The 20,430-nt window shown below is 38.9% G+C and overlaps 1 protein-coding gene across 4 annotated transcripts in view; it reads left to right on the forward strand.

Moving 5' to 3' along the window:
• Top3beta (DNA topoisomerase 3-beta) overlaps nt 1-20,430 on the forward strand; it is a 140,492-nt gene that overhangs the window by 77,987 nt on the left and 42,075 nt on the right. For all 4 annotated transcript variants that reach the window (XM_076205732.1, XM_076205730.1, XM_076205729.1 and 1 more), the window contains one exon: nt 13,946-14,163. In XM_076205732.1, coding sequence (XP_076061847.1) covers nt 13,946-14,163 — 218 coding nt within the window. The remainder of the gene's footprint in view (nt 1-13,945; nt 14,164-20,430) is intronic.

The raw sequence follows: 20,430 nt of genomic DNA on the forward strand, positions 1-20,430 counted from the left end.
GTTGGTGAGGTTATTTAATGTTTGCTGGAGAGAGGGTAGAGTACCGGAGGACTGGAGTAGTGCCTGTATAGTTCCTCTTTACAAGGGAAAAGGGGACAAGTGTGAATGTAGTAATTTCAGAGGGATTAGCCTGTTGAGTGTAGTAGGGAAGGCTTATGGGAGAATCTTAATTGAGAGGATTAGGAGAGGAACAGAAGGAGTAATTGGTGAGGAACAGTGTGGATTTAGGACGGGTAGAGGTTGTGTAGATCAGATCTTTGTGGTAAGACAGATATGTGAGAAAGCTATAGGAAAGGGGAAGGATGTTTTTTGGGCTTTTATGGATCTGGAAAAGGCTTATGATAGGGTAGACAGAAAGGCACTGTGGGAGGTTATGCAGATTTATGGGATAGGAGGAAAGCTTTTGGGAGCTGTCAAGAGTTTTTATGTGAGTAGTAGAGCATGTGTTAGGATTAGAAATGGAGAGAGTGAGTGGTTTGAAGTAAAGGTGGGACTTCGTCAAGGATGCGTTATGTCGCCCTGGCTGTTCAACTTATACATGGATGGGGTGGTGCGAGAGGTGAATGCTAGGGTAGTGAGTCAGGGATTGGAGATGGTTAAAGAAAATGGAGAAAAGTGGGAGGTGAGCCAGCTGTTGTTTGCGGACAACACTGCGCTTGTGGCAGGGTCAGAGGAGGGATTGAGAAAGCTGGTGGCAGAGTTTGGGAGAGTATGTGATAGAAGAAAGCTAAAGATAAATGTGGGTAAAAGTTAAGGTGATGAGATGTACAAGTGGTGAAAGTGGCAGTAGACTGGAAGTGAACATTAAGGGAGAGCGAATGGAGGAAGTGGATAGTTTTAGATACTTGGGTGCAAGTGTAGCAGGAAAAGGTGGAGTGAAGGTGGAGGTAGAATGTAGATTGAGAGAAGCGAGTAAATGCCTTGGTGGTTTAAAGAGTGTAATGAGAAATAGACATTTGGGAATGGATGCGAAGAGGAAACTGTATGAAGGAGTGATTGTGCCAACAGCACTGTATGGGGCAGAAACGTGGAACATAAGAGAAGAAGAGAGAAGGAGTTTGAATGTGTTTGAGATGAGGTGTCTGAGAAGTATGGTGGGGGTTACTAGGTTAGATAGAGTGAGAAATGAGGAGGTGAGGAGGAGAACAGGGGTGAAAAAGGATTTGGGAGATAGGGTTGATGAAAGAATATTAGGATGGTTTGGACACATGGAAAGAATGAGTGAAGAAAGACTAGTAAAAGAGGTATGGAAGGCAGATGTGGAGGGAGTGAACATGAGGGGACGTCCTAGGATGAGGTGGATGGATGGGGTGAAGGGGGCTTTGGGGAAGAGGGGAATGTCTGTTGAGGAAGGAAGGGAGAGGACGGAAGACAGAGGTGAGTGGAGAATGGTTGTATATGGATGATGTTGTGACTGCATGAGGAGGAATGGGCGGGGGGGTGGGGGGTGGGGTGGGGTAGTATGTGTGAGTAAATTTTGACGCAGCCCGAAGGGATTTCTCCCCGTCCTCGCCTTATATGCAAAGGGGGACGGAGAGGGGGGGTCGCCGATTAAATGAAGCGGCCTTGCTGTGGATGTACTGTGTCTTGCGTCACTGCTTCTGACCCAGGGCGGTGGGCAGGGTGCAGGGATGACCCGTCATCCAGGAGGTGCTCAGATGAGAGGAAGGGTGGGAGGGGTGTGGAGTGTATTTAGGGATGAAATGGGTGGGAGTGTTTTTATGCCTTTCCCTTTTTGGCTACCTCCCTTGGAAGGGGGAAAAAGCCTTGGTATATGTATGTATGTATGTATGAAGTTGGGGTCACTGTTTGTTGAGTCCAGTATGTCCTGTGAGACTTCAATATGAAGTTGCTTTTGCTCCACCGTCAGCAGATTCGGCATGAATTTCGTGCAGGGATGACCCGTCATCCAGGAGGTGCTAAGATAAGAGGGAGGGTGGAGGGGTGTGGAGTGTATTCAGGGATGGAATGGGTGGGAATGATTTTATGCCTTTCCCTTTTTGGCTACCTCCCTTGTAAGGGGGAAAAAGCCTTGGTATATGTATGTACTTTCTTCATGGCCAAATCTTCACCTTCATGAATACCATAATCACTGGTGGCGAATCCTGGGTGTACGGGTATGACCCGGAAACCAAATCCCAGTTGTCATTTTCCTTGCAATGAAAAACTGCCTAGAGCACTACACATTACCTCACACTAATGCTGCTTGCCAGCAATGGACACTATCGACAGTCAGGAAAAAATTCACACATGCGCAGGAAGTTTCGAGGTCTGCTCATGCAAGTGCGCTTGATTCAAATCCATCAGGTTTTTGAAAAAAAAAAAAAAATAAAGTCGGATACTTTTCTAACAGACCTCGTATATCTCATCCTAATATCATCTTTGCCACAGTATCCTTAAAGATATTTCCCTCCACTCCATCATCCACTTTCCTATCTCATCTGACTAGCAGAGCCACTCCTTCCCTCCTTCACCCACTCATCACTTCTGATACCCTCCACATCACACTCCCAACCTCAAATTCAAATCCTGGTGTGGCAGTGTCTTTGTTCTGGGACTACCCCCCATTCCTAAAGCTTTCTCACATGTCTGCCTAACCATAAACTCCTGATCCACGCAACCCCTACCAGTCCTAAACCCCCACTGTTCCTCACCAATTACTCCCTCTATTCCTCTCTTAAGCCTCTCAATCAAGACCCTCCCATAAGCCTTCCTAACTACACTTAAGGGCCATTTACACGGTCAAACAGTTGGACAAACCCAGTTTGTCAGACAAGTGTTTGAAGTGATGTTTGACCGTGTAAATTGGGTATTTGGTCGTCAAACACATTTGTCGAACGTGTTTGACAACCAAATACCCTATTCACATGGTCAAACATCACTTCACACACTTGTTTGACAAACCGGGTTTGTCAAACTGTTTGGCCGTCTAAATGTCCCTTTACAAACTGATCCTTCAGAAAGAACTACACTCACACTTGTCCCCTTTTCCCTTGTAAAGTGGAAATATACAGGTACTCCTGCATTCCTCCAGCACTCTACCCTCTCTTAAACAAACATTAAATAACCTCACCAGCCAGTCCACCATCACTGTACCTCCTTTTTTTTTATAGACACACTACATCACACCCATCCAACCCAGGTGCCTTATCTACTCTCATCATCTTAACTGCCATCACCTCATCTTTCCTTATTTCTCCTCCATTTTCCTTGCTCATCACTGTCATTTTTGTAGCACTTCCCACTGCAACTACCTTTCCCTCCCCATCCTCCTTCACATATAGCAACTCTCAAAAATACTCTTCCCATTTTCCTTTTACTGCCTTCTCTTCCATTATCATCTCTCCATCTGCACCTTTTATCTTTTCTTCTGTACTTGATTCACCTCCTCTTCCTCTCTGAATTTCTTTCCAAAACGTCTGTTTTTTTATTTTAAAATTTTTCTGTCATACTCTTACCCCATTTCACATCTGCTCTCCTTTTTGCTTCCTTTATTTTATGCTTTACTTCTCTTCTCTTTTCTTTGTACCTCTCATATGATTCCTTCATCCTATTTTGTAACCAATCTGTGAAAGCTCGCTTCTCTTCTACAACCTTCTTTGCTTTATCATCCCACCACTCACTACTCTTCCTTCTATTTCCTCCCCTCCTCCTTGTTCTACACACCATCTTTGCATACCTTGTGACTCCCTCCTTGAACCATCCCCATTCCTCCACCACTCCTAATTCTACACTATCCTTCACTCCCTCCCACTCCTCTCTCAGCATCTTCTTGTACTCCTTCTCCTTTTCTTTCTCATTTAAACAGCTCACTTTAAGCTTCACTCCTTTTCCTCTTTCTCCATATATCCTCCACTCTCAACTTACCTTCCACCAAAAAATGATTGATATTCCCCCATTCTCCCCCCTTGGAACATGCTCCTATTATACTCCTGGTTACCACTATATAGTCCATTAATGCTCTGTCTACCAACCTTTCATCCTCCACCCTCTCCAATGTGTACTTATGCTTGACTTTCTTCCTAAACACTGTATTTGCTATGATCAACTCTTCTATTTCCTCCCATCCTCCTTGTCCACACACCATCTTTGCACACCTTTTGATTCCCTCCTTGAAACATCCCCATTCCTCCTCCACTCCTAGTTCTACTTTATCCTTCACTCCCTCCCACTCCTCTCTTAGCTTCTTCTTGTACTCCTCCTTTTTTTCATTTAAACAGCTCACTTTAAGCTCCTGTCCTTTTCCTCTTCATTTATCCTCCACTCTCAACTTACTTTCCAAAAAATGATCTGATATTCCCTCTCCTTAGAATATATACAACCTTAACTCTTCCTACTATACTTGTGGTTACCACTATATATATTCCATTAATACTCTATCTACCACCCTTCCATCCACCACCCTCTCCAATGTGTACTTATGTTTGACTTTCTTCCTAAACACTATTTTCTATGGTCAACTCTAGACACATCTACACCATCAACCCTCCTGCGATTTTTTCCTGGAACTCCACACTTACCAACCACATCATCTATTGGTTCATTTCCTACCCTAGCATTAAGGTCTCTCAATACCCTAATCCCTCTATGCACTCTTTTAAATCTATTGAAAAAGCCTCCCTTTCCTCTACAACTCTACATTCTTCTCACTACCAGGCCCATATGCACTTACAAAAACCCACATCTCCCTTCCCAGTTTTACCTTCATCCACATTAACCTTGAAGAAACCTCCTTCCATTCCACCACATGCTTACCTATCTTTGATTCATTGGGTCAGAGAAAACACTAGTTATAATCACAATGAAGAACCATCAAGACTATACTTGATATTCACATCTGAGCCTGAAATTGTAGATGAAATCAATTATAAGACGCCAATTGGGAAGAGTGACCACATACTAATAGAGTTTGAGCTTAAAGAACAAAATGTAATGAGAAGAAATGAGAAACACAGAAGGAAAATTAATATACAACAAAACTGATTTTGTAAAACTTAGAATTTTTTTTTCAAAACACTAGTTGGGAAAAATTTGCAAATGATGAAACAAAGATGGAAAAGAAATGGAACATTTGTGAAGAAATATATAAGGAGGGAACAGATAAACATGTACCTAAGCAGAAACAAAAAAGGGTTTACATAAAGTGTTGGTATAGTAAAAAGTGTAGCGATGCTAAGGATAGAAGAGACAAAGCCTGGAAAAAATTGAAAAAAGACAAAAAAGTGACTAAATGGCAAACATACATCAAACAGAAATAAATGTGTAGATATATGCAGAGAGGACAAAGGGAACTATGAAAAAGATATAATAGATAGATGCGAAGGCCAACCTAAACTATTTTACAGATATGTAAACGATAAACTAAAAGACAAACATGAAATACAGGTCAGGTCCCGATTATCCGGGCTCAGATTTTCTGTAATCCCGGAAATTCCATTAAAAAATCACCGTCAAATCAATAATCCATGTAAATCCACAAAATCCGTATGAATATCCATAAAAAATCACTGCTAAATCAATAATCTATACACTATCCAGCAAAATCCATGTAAATATCCAAAAAGAATCACCGCTAAATCAATAATCCGTACACTATCATGTAAAATCCATAGAAAAGTTGAAAAAATCAGCAGTTCAACTTTTATTTATTGTACCATACTAAAAAAAAGTCGGACCATACCGTACCGATGGGTGTTTGTGTTTACAGTTAACATTCCTGCCACTAGTTGGCACTGTCGTTCATCAAGTTACTGATGTGGGGGGCACTGTAGCAGACATTTTGAATTATGCAAGAGAATTCAACAGTGAGGTTGCAGGGAGTCTAAATGAGGAAAACTTAAATGAATAGATGGAGGTAGACGCTGATTCTCCACTCGCTCACCAGCTGTCAAATGAAGAAATTGTTAGGATGGTAGCAACTCCTGATGGAGGAAATGAAATCAGTGATGAAGAAGTAGATGATGGCACTGCACAAGCTGAAGATAAGATTTCCCTGGATGAAACCATTGAACTCGTGGAGAAATTTATTGCTGCACTTTAGCAATGGCCATTTATTTCTGAGCAAGAAATTATGTGGATTTACAACCTCCAAGGAAAACTCATCTAAGAGAAGCCTAAATACATGAAACAACGAAAAATCTAGGATTTCTTTAAGAAAATTTCCACCTCCTACACCACAGCCTCGGCCAGTGTCACTTCAACCAAGACCTTCTTGTGCATGGGACCTACCTCTACATAACCCTAGGAGCAGCACACCAGCAGCATCGAACCCTACCCCAGAAATGCCTGATGTGAATTTACCTGTATTTTTACATGATGACACATCCAATGAAGACCCAATCCCTGATATCACCCTTGCCACTGATAAAACTCAATCCACCTCTATGTAATTCATCTCTACTAAATCCACCTCTATGTAATTCATCTCTGCAGTGATTGTGTGGGTTTTACAATTTGTGAGAAGAAATCACCTACCCTTGGTAAATACAGTACAGTACTATGACTCATTTCTGTACCTGTATTTCCTTATTTAGGTTCTTTATTAACTTCTTTAATGACTACTTAATTAATTTCCTTATCTCTAGTACCATTTTTATTAATTTACAATGAATTCCCGCATAATCCGTAAAAATTGATTATCCGTTCCGGTAAAAGTCCCGAGGATTTTGGATAATTGAGACTTGACCTGTAGTGAAACTGCATTAAGGAAACAAAGAATATATAGAAGATGTAGAAATGGCTGAAGTAATAACCAGACACTTTAGCTCTGAATTGACAATTGAAAGCTCACAATTGTGGGATGAAGGACACCAAGAAGGATCCTCCAAAATGAAAGAACGGTGACACAGAAAGAAATAAGGGACCAAATAAAAAACCTTGACTTCAGAAAGTCATGTGGGCCCAATGGAATAGTGAACTGGACATTGAAAGAATGTATAGATGAACTTACAGATGAAATACACAAGATAATTGACTTCTCACTGAAAGCAGGAAAAGTACCACAAGATTGGAAAAAATGTAAACATACCAATATACAAGGAAGGAGATAAAATACAACAAACTATAGACCAGTATGCATTACAAGCACAATTGCAAAAATGTGTGAAAGAGTTATTAAAAATAAATGGACTAAACACTTGGAAGAGAACAACATACTAAACTCTAACCAATTTTGATTTAGAAATGGAAGATCATGTTTACATGCTTTTACTCAAAATTACTAGAAATAATACAAGAAAGAGATGGTTGGGCAGACTGTACCTTCTTGGACATAAAAAGCTGCTAAGTAAAATTGAAACAATAGGTGGAATATGGGGAAAATTATTGGAATGGATGAAAGACTTCTTGAACGGAAGAAAAATGAGAGTGGTACTTAGAGAAAAGAACTCAAATTGGGTAGATATGATAAGCGGAGTCCCCCAAGGCTCCGTATTGGCTCCGATAATGTTTGCTGTTTATATAAACAACATGAATGAAGGCATGGAATGTTATATGAACTTCTTTGCAGATGATACGAAACTATTGAAGAGAGTAAGTACAGAAGAACATTACAAATCTTTTTAAGAAGACCTGGACAAAGTCTGGAAATGGAATATAAAGAATGAAGTGAATTTCAACATTAAGAAATGTAGTACAATGGAATTTGGAAAAAGCAAAAATAGAATATCGGGTCAATACAAAATTGGTACAAAGGAAGTTACAAAAATAAACTCAGAAAGGGACCTAGGAGTAATTATCTCAAACGACATGACACCAGACAAACATGTAAACAAAATAGTTGGAGAAATTTACAACTTAATAAGACCAATGAAAGTGGCCTTTGAATACATGGATGAGGAAATGGTAAAGAAGATACTAGTTACACTATTAAGACCAAAATTAGAATATGCAGTGTCAGTATGGATACCTAGTAAAAAAAAAAAAAAAAAAAAAAAATATCGAGGAGCAATGACAAAGATGGCACCAACACTTTGTAAGTTGACATACAAACAAAGATTGAACAAACTAAATTGATCAACTCTGGAACAAAGAAGAGAAAGAGGTGATTTCATAACCATGTACAGAATTATGAAAGGGATGGAAATCCTTGATAAAGATGACCTACCAAAATTGGACAGAAGAAATACAAGAGGACACAAGAAGAAACTTAAGACAGTTACAGAAGAGATCTGAAAAAGAACAGCTTTCCACACAGAGTATAACCATGTACAGAATTATGAAAGGGATGGAAATCCTTGATAAAGATGACCTACCTAAATTGGACAGAAGAAATACAAGAGGACACAAGAAGAAACTTAAGACAGTTACAGAAGAGATCTGAAAAAGAACAGCTTTCCACACAGAGTAATAGATACATGGAACAAATTGAAAGGGGAAACAGTGATTACTAAAACTATACATGATTTTAAGAAAGAACTGGATGCAGAAAGATACAACTGCGGGTCACTACAAGCATAGCTCTCCTCCCGCTAAATACAACTAGGTAAATACTTACTAGTATAGCCACCCCTTGTCTCCCTCGTCCTCTCTCCTGAGATCCTCCCAGCTACACTCCCAAGCTCACACTCGCCCCTACCTCTCAACTTAGTTTCACTCAGTGCCAACACATCCATCTTTCTTCTCACAAACATACTGCCTATCTCTTCCATTTTACTCTCATGTGTACCACATCCACAAACTTTAACCCCTTCCATACGGTGCCGCCTACGTAGGCGGCATGAGGAAAAAGTGGATACACGAGGCTGCCATATCGGTGTCTTGATTATATTTATTGTAGTTGCCCCTGCATAATGACATACTCTCTAAACTGTCTTCATCACATTTTTTATGGTTATCACAATTCATGGGTGAGAGAGAACGATCGATATAAGCGGTGACTATTTTCTATGATGCGAGTATTATTACGAAACATCGTACGTCTGGCAGCTAATGCTGCCCGCAAGATTTTGGCCCATACTGAAGAGGTTAAAAGACCCAAACCTTAGGGTACTGGTAGGAAAACTCCCAGACCCTCATATGCCTTCACTTTTTTAGGGAGGATACCTAATCCTATCCCTGTCCTGTTTTTGTCACCTCATACAACTCAAGTGGAAAGCTTGGTGGCATTATTCTTATCCCCCACCACAGGGTTCAGTGAAATGAGAAAATTATATTCAGCGAAATGGTACAGGACAGAAACAAGAGTGATGGGACAACATAACAGAGGGACAATCATATTATAAAAAAGTATCATCATTTCTCTATGAATAAATATTTCCTCTCTCACAGACAAAATGATGTGTGGCTCTGGTCTGTAGAGGCACCCCATGTAGACCCTACAGTATCAGCTGCATGCTATGTAGCAGCTTTTAACCCCACAATAACGTACGCCTTCTTGGGCTTGCAGAAGGCATTTGACAAAGTACCACATAAGAAAATTAATAAGAATAATTGAAATAATAGGAGGAATACAAGGTAAGCTGCTGGAATGGAGGAAGGAGTTCTTAATTGGGAGAAAAATGAGAGTGGTACTTAGAGACAAAAATTCGAACTGAGAAGATGTGAAGAGTGGCATCCCGCAAGGCTCTGTATTGGCTCCTTTAATGTTTGCCATATATATAAATGATATGGATGAAGGAATAAATTATTACATGAACTTCTTTGCTGATGATGCCAAATTACTCAAGAGAGTAAGAACAGAATATGATTGCTGATCACTACAAGAAGACCTAGACAAAACATGGGAATGGAGTCAGCGATGTGAGATGAACTTGAACATTAAGAAATGTAGCATAATGGAATTTGGAAAGAGCAAAAATAGAGTTTTGGGTCAATATAGAATTGGAAACAAGGAAGTAAAAAAAGTCTATTCAGAAATGGACCTAGGAGTAATCATCTCAAGTGACTAGACACCTGATACATACATGCATATACCGAAGGCTTTTTCCTCCTTACACGGGGGTAGCCAAAAAGGCATAGGAACCACTCTCACCCATTCCATTCCCTACATATTCCACTCCCCTCCACCCTCCTCCCTCCCTCTTATCTTGACACCTCCTGGATGACGGGTCATCCCTGCATCCTGTCCACTGCCCTGGGTCAGAAGCAGTGTCGCAAGACACAGCGCATCCACAGCAAGGCCGCTTCATAAAATTGGCGACCCTCCCTCTCCGTCCCCTCATGCAGAAAAGGAGAAGACGGGGAGAAGTCCCTTCGGGCTGCATCAGATTTTTTCTCATACATACTTCCTCACCCCCCATCCTCCACCCACTCCCCCCTCATGCATCACAGCATCATCCATACACAACCCTTCTCCATTCACCCCTATCTTCTGTCCTCTTCCATCGTTCCTCAACAGACATTCTTCTCTTTTGTAATGCCTCTTTCACCCCATCCATCCATCCATCCATCTCATCCTAGGATGCCCCCTCATATTCACTCCTATCACCTCTGCCTTCCACACCTCTTTTACTAATCTTTCTTCACTCATTCTTTCCATGTATCCAAACCATCCTAATCCTCTTTCATCAATCCTATCTTCCAGCTCCCTTTCCACCCCTGTTCTCCTCCTCATCTCCTCATTTCTCACTATATCTAGCCTAGTAACCCCTATCATACTTCTCAGACATTTCATCTCAAACACATTCAAATTCCTCTCTTCCTCTCTTATGTTCCATTTTTCTGCCCCGTACAATGCTGTTGGCATAATCACTCCTTCATATAGCCTCCTCTTAGCATCTATTCCCAGATGTCTATTTCTCATTACATTTTTTAATCCACCAAGGCATTTACTCACTTCTCTCAATCTACATTCCACCTCCACCCCTACTCCTCCCTTCCTGCCACATTCGCACCCAAGTATCTAAAACTATCCACTTCCTCCAGTTTCTCACCCTTAATGCTCACTTCCAGCCTCCTGTCACTCTCTCCCCCTGTACATCTCATCACCTTACTTTTGCCCACATTTATCTTCAGCTTCCTTCTTTCACACACCTCAAACTTTGTCACTAACTTCCTCAATCCCTCCTCTGATCCTGCTACAAGCGCAGTGTTGTCAGCAAACAACTGGCTTATTTCCCACTTTTCTCCATTTTCTTTAACCATCAACCCCTGACCCACTACTCTTGCATTCACCTCTCGCAGCACCCCATCCATGTATAGATCGAACAGCCAGGGCGACATAACACATCCCTGATGAAGTCCCACCTTTACCTCAAACCATTAACCCCTTCCATACGGTGCCGCACACGTAGGCGTCATGGACTTAGATCTCGGTGGCAGCAGCCAATGCCAGCCGTACGACGTGTCGTAATAATACTCGCATCATAAAATATAGTCACCGCTTATATCGATCGTTCTCTCTTCACCCGTGAATTTTGATAACCATAGAAAATGCGATTACAAAAGAATTAGAAAGAATGTCATTATGGAGGGGCGACTACAATAAATATAATCAAGACGCCGATATGGCAGCCTCGCGAATACACTCGCTCCCCATGACGCCTACGTGTGCGGCACCGTATGGAAGGGGTTAACTCTCTCCATTTCTAATCCTAACACAAGCTCTACTACTCTCACAAAAACTCTTGACTGCTCTTAACAGCTTTCCTCCTATCCTATACATCTGCAGTACCTCCCTCAGTGCCTTCCTGTCTACCCTGTTGTAAGCCTTTTCCAGATCCATAAAAGCCCAAAAAACATCCTTACCTTTTCCTATAGCTTTCTCTCATATTTGTCTTACCACAAAAATCTGATCTACACAACCCCCACTTGTCCCAAAACCACCATTCCTCACCAATCACTCCCCCTGCCCCCCTCCCAATCCTCTCAATCAAGACCCTCCCACAGGCCTTCCCAACTACACTCCACAAGCAGATCCCTGACACCTGATAAACATGTCAATAAATTATTTGGAGAGACTTTTAACTTAAGATCAATGAAAGTGGCCTTCGACGACATGGATGAAGAGATGGTTGAAGAAATTGTGGTTGCACTGATAAGACCTAAACTAGAATATGCTGCAACACTGTGGGCACCTAGCACAAAAAAGAACATAAGAAAATTGGAAAGAATCCAAAGAGCAGTGACAAAAATGGCACATACACTGTCATATCTGATGTACGAACCAAGATTGGAGAAATTACATCGATCAACACTGGAACAGAGAAGAGAAAGAGGTGATTTGTTGACCATTTACAGGATTATGAAAGGGATGGAAATTCTCGATAGACATATATACATATACCAAAGCTTTTTCCCCTTACAAGGGAGGTAGCCAAAAAGGGAAAGGCATAAAATCATTTCCACCCATTCCATCCCTGAAAACACTCGATAGAGATGACTTATTAAAGTGGGACAGAAGAGAAACAAGAGGACATGAAAAGAAGCTAAAGAAGAACGGTTACAGAATACATACATATACCAAGGGCTTTTTCCCCCTTACATGGGGGGTAGCCAAATAGCTTCCCACATAGAGTGATTGATGTCTGGAACAAACTAAATGGAGAAACAGTGAGTGCCAAAACTATACACGATTTTAAGAATAAACTGGATCCGGAGAGATATGAAAACGGGTCACTGTGAGCATAGCTCTCATCCTGTAAAATACAACTATGTAAATACTAGGTAAATACAGATGGGGTATTGGCTTAGGAAGTGATATAGCCCAAGTTCAAACAATACATGAGTTCAAATCCAAATACCATAATTGGAGATCAAGGATATAGATTAAATTGGAACTGCATATGAATTTGAGGCTAGGTATGATGAAAAATTAGAGAAAGGAGATGGAAACCAATGAGCATTGCTCCTTTCCTGTATATTACAATTAAGTAAATACTAGGAATGACATGTCTGAAAGATGTGAAAACCTTGATGTTAGGAAATCGCATGGCCCGAATGGAATTGCAAATTGGATTCTAAAAGAATCCAAAGAAGAACTAATGGACAAAATATATAACATAAGTTGCTCACTTAAAGAAGGAAAAATACCAAAAGATTGGAAAAAATGCCAACATTGTACCAAAATATAAAGGAGGAAACAAAGAAGAACCAACTAATTATAGACCGGTCTCACTAACAAGCACTATAACCAAAATTTGTGAGAAAATTATCAAGAATAGATGGGTAAAACACCTGGAAAAAATAATATAATAAACCCAAGACAATTTGGGTTCAGACAGGGCAGATCGTGTACTACAAATTTAATCTGTTTTTACTCAAAACTAATAGGTATAATACAAGAAAGGGATGGATGGGTTGATTATTATTACTCAGGGAAAGAGAATGAGTAATATAGCAGTGACTTTATGCTTTATAATGCGAGTATTGTGATGCATCAATCATCATACCTCAGGCATCTGATGCTGTGTGCAAGAATTTGGCTTGTATTGAAGAGGTTAATGGGTTTCTGAGGCAATGGACAAAATCCAGTGACTTCTTTAAGTTTCTGAATCCCCCACTGTACAGTCATGGCATATCAAGAACCCATCTTCACAATCCTTGGTAAGTTTGATATTAAATTGCAGAAAATATGTTAAATTTCTTATATGTATCAGGCCAACATCCTCCTTCACCTTTTGTTCATTAGATTGAGGAACGGGTTTAAGAGACAGGATCCCATGAGTACAGCCCTCTTCCTGTTTATTAGAATTATGTTAAGAATATGTCACTCATCCCTTTCACTTGTTCCTGCCTTAAGTTATGAAGAACTTCGTATTTACATATTTGTATTTAACATATGATTTATGGAGCAAGCAAGAACATTCCCTTGGTTTGCATCATTTCATTATTGTCTTTGGCACAAATGTTATGGAAGTGGCAACAAATGGATTTGGATAGGTGTGGCATGGATGTAAGTAGGGTATATTCTTTGACTCTGCTACCCCTTTTATAAGGGGGGAAAGGGCTTTTGTATGTATGCAATAAATTTTGTATAATGGTATGTATTTTATACTTTTCTCCATAGATTGATCCAGACCTAGTCCTTCCAACGATGCGAAGTGCTGTGGAGGAACAACTCAATCTCATAGCTCTTGGAAATGCTGATTTTGACTCAGTCCTGCGGCATACACTTGAGATATTTGAGCTAAAATTCCAGTATTTTGTCAAAAATATTGAAGGGATGGATCAGTTATTTGAAGTTTCATTTTCGCCACTGTCAGCCTCGGGAAGACCTTTATCAAGGTATTATTTACAACTTTTGTTCAATTAGTTTGAATAATCATAAGGACCAATGGCAGGTGCCTGCATATAGTGGTCCTGCAAGATGGACAGTGAAGGAGCACATTTTTCAAAAACCTATCAACCCCCTTGCCTCCATCAGGAGTTGCAGTCCAGAAGGGCCAACATTAGATGTCAAGACTTAGCCCATGATCTCTATCCATTACAGCTATATTTCTTACACATTTTCACAGATGGGGAGCTGACAGCTGGTTATTGTCCCCCTCCCCCAACCACATTCATTTGGTGACATATAAACATTCCCACTCTAATACCACAGACAAAAAGTCCAAAATTTCTTACCAGAGAGATCTGTGGGGATACCCAAGGACTGTTGCCACCCCTTTGTAGGACTGCAGGTTTTCCACTTTGTGAAAATCATAGCAACAATTAATTAAAAAATCACATTTCAAATACAGACGCTCCTCTACCTACGTTCATTCGTTTTACATTTTTTTCGATTTTACGTTTGAACCGACTGTAAAAAAAAATTGTAAAAAAAAATTTTTTGAGTGAATTTTTTAGTTTAGCGCGCTCTCCGTAGTTCAAATGATACTTACGCATGACGCTGCATCCATTGTGTACATTGCACAAACGGACTGAAAGTGCCTCATTCTCATCCTCATCCTCCCCTCCTCCTCCACCATCTCAATTTATGTTGCTTGAATTTAATTTATTTGAAATTAATGTTATTATTTTACAATGTTATGTGTAATTATTTAGGGGTGTTTTGTAAGATACGGTAATAGAATTTACGGATGTATAGTACAGTAACAACTTACGTTCATTTTCAACTTACGTTCGGCCATTCGGAACGTAACTAAAACGTAAGTTGAGGAGCGTCTGTATATGGGAATGTACTAATACATTTAATTATATTTGGAAAAATGTAGCAAGTATTATTATTTTTCTGTATAGACACCTCTTTAAGCCTTCAAGAAATATTAGGCAACATTTTCTAAACCCTTTTTTTCAAACTATTGTTTAGTTGTTTGTGAATTGAATAATCTGATTTGTCAATAGGTCACAAATTCTCAAAATCCTGACTCTGACTTCATCAAATACAGCACATTACCTGATTTCTTTTTATATTTTCACATATCCATTTATTCCTCCACTTATTTCTTTGATTTGAGGTATTCATACATACCATCATATGAAAAGTTTTCAATTGAGACCTCTTTTCATTTTCTTCCTCTTCCTTCTTCGGAAATCATTCTGTATCTGTGGTGGTCTAGGTCAGTGGTTCCCAAACTGGGGTCCCCGGACCCCTGGGGGTCCCTGAAAAGGTCCTAGGGGGTCCGTGACACAATGGAAAAAAATTAACTCCAGAAAAAACTATATAATTATAAAAATATACAACACTGATTCTCTGTCATTATAGTGTCAGTGATATCGATATTTTGTTGTGCAATCAGCCAGCACTTCTCTATTACATTTTTATATCTGTCATAATATTTCATTTGTTTCTTTTTAATTACTATTTATATTCATTCAGGCTTTATTCTATGCTTACAGAAAGTGTGAACTGAAGAAGGAAAAGTTTTTCAAACGAAAATCGACAAAATTTTGAAAATATTTTAAATGCTTATTTTTATACTTTCTTTGTGTAGGAATATGCAAATAGTAAAATTACTGCATTATAATCATGTAATGGGTATCTTGGTATGGTAATAATAACTTTTGATTGGCTGGGGGTCCTCGGGTGGGACTTAAATATCTGGGGGGTCCTTGGCATGGTAAAGTTTGGGAACCTATGGTCTAGGTAATGACAAAAGCTTTGCTTACTGTTATTCCAAGTACCTCTTTTAGAGTTAATCCACAAATTATGCCAGTGAATGAAAGGAAACTTTTTGATCAGTTAGGTTTTTAAAATATTAAAAAAATTGCTCTATGTACCAAAGGTTTCTTCTTTATTGTAAGAGAGGTAGCCAGCCAAAGCATGCAGCAAATACAAACGTCAATTGTCACTACGAGCATAGCTCTCTTCCCGTAAAATACAGTGACAACACGCATAAATTGGAGCTCCTGAGAATGTTTTTAAAAATGGAATGTCTTAACAGTGATACAATTACAGAATACTTAGGGTGTGATAAATGGGAAGGGGAGTGCTCATGGATACCTGAAATGGTTAATTTACAATGTGAATAGTGTGTAATTTAAGTAAAATGGAAGAAAATGATAATGGGCCAGAGAAACCCCAAGATGGCTGTCTGTTGCATTACAATATAAACATGTACCCAGACCCATCTACCGGTGCTAGGGCAAAGCAGAATGTAAACATAGGCTTCAGATCACTGAGAGGTACAAAAAGGTTTCTACTTGATAATGGTGATGAGGGCCATTTCTCTGGATTTAGTGGGTCCAAAAGAAGACTTTTAGTAGAGTTATAGACATAGAGAGGGACATGAGAGATATGAACAAATCATGGAAACAAGAAACTATTGAACTATAGAAGACAAATAAAGACTTAAACAAGGAAGTGAGTGACATAGAAAAGTAAACACTGAAATAAAAGAAGCGGTAAGTGCACTAAAAATAGAACTGGCCAAGTTAAAATGTGAAAATGAGAGGTTGAAAAATAATGAAAACACAATGAGACCATAAAGTAAGAGGTGGATGAATGGATAAAAGCAATGACCGTGGAAGCAGGAAAAAGCATAGGAAAACACGATTTGCAACAACTCAGGAATGATTGAAAAAAAGATAAAGATAAGGTAATCTTTAAAGAAATAGTTCATCAGCAAATGCAGGAGAAGGCTGAAGATGCAGTCATTAACCTCTTCACTCTGGGGTACATTGCACATCTGGCAGCATTAGCTGCCCGATGTGCGATGTTGCGTCATAATAATTGCATTATAAAAAATAAAGTCAGTGCTCAATCGTTTGTTCTCTTTCACCCGTGAATTTTGATAACCATAGAAAATATGATGAAGCCAGTTTAGAGAGAATGGAGGTTACGTAGGTACGACTACAATAAATATAATCAAGACGCCGACGTCGGCATCATTGCGTACCCACTTGCTCCTCATGACGCCTACGTAGGCATCACCATATGGAAGTGGTTAAAAAAAAGTAAGAGATACAGTAGATAAAAAAAAAAGTGTATAGTAATATATGGTCTAAAGGAGAAACAACTGAAATTGGTTCCTGAGAGATATAGAGGACAAAGAATTGGCAATAAATGTTCTAAAAGTAGTACAAGATAAAGAGCAAGAAATAGAAAAGGAAATAGAGGCAGTGCACAGAATGGTAAGTATACAGGAGGGAAAAGTTGACCACTAAAGATAAAATTAAGGTCACAAATGGCAGGGGAAGAAATCTTAACAAGAGCAGGAAAATCAGCAAGAAACGAACACTATGAAAATATATGGATAAAAGAAACGAATGATGAGGAAAGAGAAAAAATTAAGACATTAAGAAACTAAGATCAAGAAAGAAAAAACGAGAAAAGAATGGAGACTGAGATAATTGTAGTATACAGGAAAAGAGCAATGTTCATTGGGTTCCATCTCCTATTCTCCAATTTTTCAACATATCTATCCCCAAATTCATACACAGTTCTAACTTGATCTATATCCTTGATTTCCAATTATTGTATTTGAACTTGTGTATTGTTTGAGCTTGGCTATATCACTTCCTAAACTATTCCAAGTATTTATGCATCTATATAGAAAATTATTTCTTCACATCCTTTAGACATGTGGTCTTTCTTAATTTGCTTCCATGACCTCTTAAAGCTCTCCCATCTTTAATTAGGAGATCTCTTCTGTCAATGTAATGTGTTCCCTTTAGTGACCTGAATACTGTAATCATATCACTATTTTCTCTTCAATCTGTCTAAGTTAGTAGACCCAGTGCTGCCCTTTGTATTCTCTTGATCTTCCTTACATCCTTCACTCTGTGTTGGGACCATACTACTGACACATATTCCAGTCTTGAACAGATCAAGGTTTTGATGAGGTTTTTAATCATCCCTTCATCTATATAGTGAAATGCCATGCTGATCTTCTGCAGTGATCCATATGCTTTTCTCACAATTCTGCTGATATGTCTGTCAGGTGACAGGTCTTTTATTCACATTTCCAAATCTTTCTCCTCTTTTCCTTTTGTAATGGGTTCATTTTCCAAGGAATAGTTTAAGGATGGTCTTTTGTCTATTTCAAGTAATTTGCATTTTTTGGTATTGAACTTCATTTCCCATTCTTGGCTCCTTGCAAAAATAGTGTCTAGACCTTTTTTGCAAGAGTCTACCATCCTCCTCATTTTTTACTTTTCTCATGATTTTTACATCATATGCAAACATGTTTGCATAGCTTGTTGTTCCTTCTATCACGTCATTGACATGGACAAAAAATATTATTGGTGCAAGCATTGAACTTTGTGGAACTTTGATCATTACTGTTCTCCAGCTTGATATCTCATGTTTTACTACTGTCCTCGTTTATCTTTCCTTCAAAAAATCTCTCATCCATTCTAATAGTTTGCCTCTCAGTCCCCCACTGTGCTCCAATTTCCACATAATGCACGATGCCCTCCTATTCCAATCACGAGATCTCTGTCAACTTTGTCTACACACTTCATTGATCTGAACAATGTAATCATGTTCCCTCTTTTTAGTTCGTGGGTTACACATGCCCTGCATGCACCCCCTCCACAACTTGACTTCACCATGTTTTTGTGAACCCTTATCATGTCTGGATAATGAAATGGAGAGGCAACATGAAATAAACTGTGATACATAGGATGCTCTCATTTATGGGTATACTCCATTTATGGGTACTGTATACCCCATTCGAAGCCAGTTCACAACTGCGGATATTCACACATCCATTCCAAAGTTTTATATGTTTGCCATTTAGATTTTTTTTTTTTTTTTTTTTTTTTTTGTCTCTTTTCCATCTTTTCCAGGCTTTCTCTTCTGTCTTTAGCCTCACTGCACCTTTTGTTATACCAACACTTTATATAAATATCTTTTTGCTTCTTTGGTACATATTTATCAATTCCTTCCTTGAAAAGTACAAGGAAAGAATTGATGAATATGTACCAAAGAAGAAGCAAAAGAGATTTATATAAAGTGTTGGTATAACAAAAGGTGCAGTGGGGCTAAAGACAGAAGAGACAAAGCCTGGAAAAGATGGAAAAAGAGGCACAAAAAACATCCAAATGGCAAACATATAAACTTATGAATGAATATGTGAATATACGCAGGAAAGAAAAAAGAATGGAAAAAATATTATAGACAAATGTAAGGATCAACCTAAACTCTTTTACAGATATGTAAATGACAAATTAAAGGATAAACATTAAATTGTAAAACCGCATGAAGATAAAGAACATATAGACAACACAGAAGTGGCAGAAGTTATGATCAGACATTTTAGGTCTGTTTTCACAATTGAGAGCTCACAAATTTGGGAAGATGGACAACAATAAAGACCCCCTAAAATGAAAGAAATAAAGGTAACATAGAAAGAAATGAGACCAAATAAAAACCTAGATGTTAGGAAATTGCATGGACTGGATGGAATTGCAAATTGGATACTGAAAGAGTATATAGACAAACTGACAGACAAATTATACAAGATAATAGACTTTTCACTCGAAGGAAAGGTACCGCAAGATTGGAAAGATGCAAACATAGTACAAATATATAAAGGAGGAAACAGATCCTACAATCTTCAGACCAGTATCCCTTACAAGTACAGTAGCAAAAATATGTGAAAAAGTTATCAGAAACAAATGGATCAAACACTTGAAAGAAAATAAGATACTAAACCCTAAACAATTTGGCTTTAAAAGTGGAAGATAATGTACTTCAAACTTAATATGCTTTTATTCAAGATTAATTGAAATAATACAAGAAAGAGATAGCTGGGCAGATTACACCTTCTTGGACTTGCAGAAGGCTTTTGACAGAGTACCACATAAAATATGAATAAGAACAATTGAAATAATAGGAGGAATACAAGATAAGCTACTGAAATGGATGAAGGATTTCTTAAGTGGGAGAAAAATGACAGTGGTACTTAGAGAAAAAAATTCAAACTGGGAAGATGTGATAAGTGGTCCTGCAAGGTTGTATTGGCTCCTTTAATGTTTGCCATATATATAAATATCGATGAGGGAGTGAATTATTACATGAACTTCTTTGCTGACGATGCCAAATTACTCAAGAGAATAAGCACAGAAGAAGATTACAGATCACTACAAGAAGACCTGGACAAAATA

Source organism: Oratosquilla oratoria, chromosome 22 (genome assembly GCF_046742065.1).
Source record: "Oratosquilla oratoria isolate Oo_2021 chromosome 22, ASM4674206v1, whole genome shotgun sequence".
Classification (NCBI taxonomy): domain Eukaryota; kingdom Metazoa; phylum Arthropoda; class Malacostraca; order Stomatopoda; family Squillidae; genus Oratosquilla; species Oratosquilla oratoria.